This window comes from Psittacula echo (assembly GCF_963264785.1).
Source record: "Psittacula echo genome assembly, chromosome: Z".
In the NCBI taxonomy this organism is placed as follows: Eukaryota; Metazoa; Chordata; class Aves; order Psittaciformes; family Psittacidae; genus Psittacula; species Psittacula echo.
The window spans coordinates 49360840-49364329 of NC_137742.1; the positions used below are offsets into that span (position 1 = coordinate 49360840).

Here is a 3490-nt window from a genome sequence, read left to right on the forward strand (position 1 = left end):
CTAGTGTGTCTTGTCATAGGTTCCAGCTCCCTTGTAGGCTCCAACATAGCCGCTGTTATCTGTCAAATCCTCACGGCCAGCCAAACCCTTTCCTTTGCCACTCTCATCAAAACGCTCTTTGTGGGTCCCGGTGTATTTGCTCGTGTCCGTCAGCCTCTCGACCCCACCAACCTTGGTGGCTTTCTGCAAGAAAGGAGGCCAGCAAGACGCAGCCAGTGTTAAGAAACAAGTCATGAACAAGCTCTTCCCTACTTGTGAGGACAACACGTGTGCCAGCAGCAGGAACAAACACCCCTGTGACAGCTCACGGTGCGTAGTGGGTGATGGAACTCATACTCACCGTGGTGCCCACGTGGCAGGGCTCCTTCCCCTCAATAAGGCCATACACAGCCTGCAGTGCTTCCTCTGGTGATTTGTTCTTGAAGCGCTTCACACAGAGCTCCTTCATGGCCTGCTGGAACTCAGCAAAGGTGATGGTGCGAGCACCCTTGGCCCTACGGCAAAGAGAGAAAAAGAAGGAAGTTACCTCGCCACTGGGTGGCAGTGGGATGAGGCTGCCCGGAGGCTGCTCCTCACCACCTGGCTGTGCTGCCCACCGTGCCTCCCTGCAACACTCACTTGACTTTGTTGAATACGATGTCAACGTCAGTGCTGGTCACGGCTTTCCCATCCATCACCCCACACTCTTTGCACATCTTGGAGAAGTTCTTCCCTGTCATGCTGTTGCCACTGGCAGCCGTGTCGCCGTATGTGGCAAACTTGTGGAAAGTGTTTTCTACCTCCGACATCTTGCTGCTGCGGAGAAAAGAAGTTAGATGGGAGGGAGCAGAGAACCGTCTGCCGCTGCTGGACACTCACTGGTGTCTCACACACCTTGTCTCCAGGACAGCAAGGGGCACGACCCACAGGTGTTAACCATGATGACCTCACAAGTGTTGATATGGAATGCCTGGAAGGTGGTCAGTGTCTGAACAGGGACAGGTGGGACCCAAGGCAAGGCAAAGGAGGGGTAAAGGTGAATTAATGACTGCTGAATGTGAAAGAGCAAGGCATCCAAAGCTTCTGATCCCTTCTGAAATACAAGTTGCAGTAGCTGATTTATGTTTTGTCTGCTATTTGATAATGAAGAGAACAGATTTCTCTTCCAGGCCTCAGATAAGTGCCTAAATCTCACAGACCTTTCTCCAAGTAGTCACCAAGGAGTTGTCCTCATACTTCCCCATCACACTTTGTTCGGCGAATTGCTTCCTGAATTAGGTTGTCTTCCTGACACTAGTAAATTTTGCACTATTGATCAATTTAGACCACTGCAATCAGGTATCAGGGATCTCTGAGAAAATAAGCTATCACTTGAATTGTAAATCAGTCCAACACAGCTGAAGCAGCTGATTCCTGCTGCTTGTGAGACACCCTCAAACCCTTTAGCCTCTCCTATAGCTCTGTGCTTCACCCAGGGGCTCTGGGTTTCAATGTCATTTGAAAGCTGCCATTCGATATAAATCTGCTGAGGGATTGCACCTCTGTAGAGTAAAAAATCAGGCAGGCTTGTGTCAGGGAGTCCATGTGCTGTGAGCACAAAGGGGCTGATGGAGCACTCTGGGTGGCCCTGCTGGGAGCCTCCAGGACCTTTCTCTTCCTCCCTAGGAGGTGTGAATCCAGCTCACCTGAGAGACTGCAGTGATGGCGATGGTGCCTGGCACCTTCACCGCTGTTACGGAGGTCAGTGGGCACTCAACCCAGTGTTCTGTGGTATTGCTGGCCAGTTGTGATCTCAGCACCGTCTGTAAACCATACACGTGGTGATCTAAACCCCTCAGGGCTGTCACTTGGACCTCCAGCCCACTATGGGACAAAAGATAAATACTGCACCCTCTTCAGCTAACACAAGCACTGTAATGTTACCTGTACTGGTACATGCACTCCATGTGTTTATTCCTATAACCACTAAATGCAGCCAGTCCTCGCTCCCCCTTGCTCAAGGAGCTGATCTGCTGACAGCATGCTCATGCCGTTGCTAGAGGATGTGCCTGCATGCCCTTGGGGGTCACCAGGAAATCCGTAACTCCAAAAGGCAGCATTGGGTGGGAAGGGGGAGAGACACAGTACACATCATCACCCTGGAAAAAGCTTTGAGAAACACAGTCTTCCACTCATAAGCCAGCAAACTTAAAAGTAGCTGAATATTGGCCCTGGGACATTCAGATGAGCAATAAGGCTCAGGAAGCACCCAGGCAGGGAATAAGGGCCATTCACCTGTGGATCTGGATGGCCCTAATGGGTGGTCTCATCCAGCCCCCATCTCACCCTCCTCACGGGTCAAGTGAGCATGCAAGAAGCTCACCAGGGGTCACCAAAGTTTAACGAGAAAGAGAGCTATGTTATTTCTACCCTTGTCTAAGTGCACGCACACACACAGAGGTATGGTCAGGGGTTCGTATTAGCCAACACAACTTATTAAGAAAAAGGCAGATGGCCAGATTGCTGTTCTTCTGGAATTTCCTGCCTTCTCTATACTTGTATCTCTCTAGCAGATCTCTGTTCCTCTTGTCACCCACAAATCTTATTCACAGCATTTTTCCCTGTATTTTCAAAATAATGAGAGGCATTGGGCCTAACATTGCTGCAAATTGTGCCCACAGACACCTCTAAGGAAAAGTATCTCCTGCAATTTGTCAGTTTGCTGTCTCTGAATTCATTTAACCTGGAGGACAAGGCTTTAAAGAGCCGCTCTCTAGAATGATAACACAAAACTGACAGATCACACAGCAAAACTGTTTTAATGTGTTCCAGATGTATTGCTTCAGTGAAGTTAATACAGAGATTAATCTGAATCACTGTGCCTATAGTCTCTGCTCTTCAATCCTCTCATGGCTACATGCCAGGTTTTTTTCTGCTTTCAACTGCAAGGCTTTTGACAAAGTCAGGCCATGGGAGTACACAATTTGGTCCCAGGTAATGAATTAAGTATTTGAAACTGTTGCTGGGCTTTTATGAACTCAATTTAAAATTACATTTAGGGAAGTTTGAAAAATCTTAGATAAGACAGAATGTGAAGAGGAGGATCATATCCCCCCCCCAAAAAAAAAAAGTAAAAAGCAGTGAGACAATAAAACAATATAGACAACGTATATAAAAAAGACGTGCACACACACTAGGCCCCTGTTCCAGAAACAAATGCACCATTAACAAGAAATTTTAAAATTATGAAAGAATAAGCTAAATTGCTTAAATCTTTAATCTTCAATTGCAGGAAAGCAATTTATTCTGTATGAGTAAAATGCTTAGCTGCAAAACAGAGACCAGAATTAAGCATTCTGTTCAAATACTGCAGGAAAGGTGGAAGACAGCTTTAATACCATCTTTATGGAATCAAGATTATTTATTTAAGGAAAAACAGTATTTTGAAGAGACTAAAAAAGACAAAAAAAATGTTAGGGCAACTGTAATTCTGAAGCAATCCAAACTAGTTCTACAGAGTAATAGAAATCCA

General features: G+C 46.6%; 1 protein-coding gene across 1 annotated transcript; it reads right to left on the bottom strand.

Annotated features, from left to right (window-relative positions):
- Window positions 1-788, bottom strand: TPPP2 (tubulin polymerization promoting protein family member 2; the record flags this gene model as incomplete). Its single annotated transcript, XM_080637682.1, has 3 exons — window positions 1-183; window positions 341-494; window positions 619-788. The coding sequence occupies 3 exons, from the start codon at window positions 786-788 to the stop codon at window positions 1-3; spliced, it is 507 nt and encodes a 168-aa protein (XP_080493808.1).
- Window positions 789-3490: the final 2702 nt, after the last annotated feature.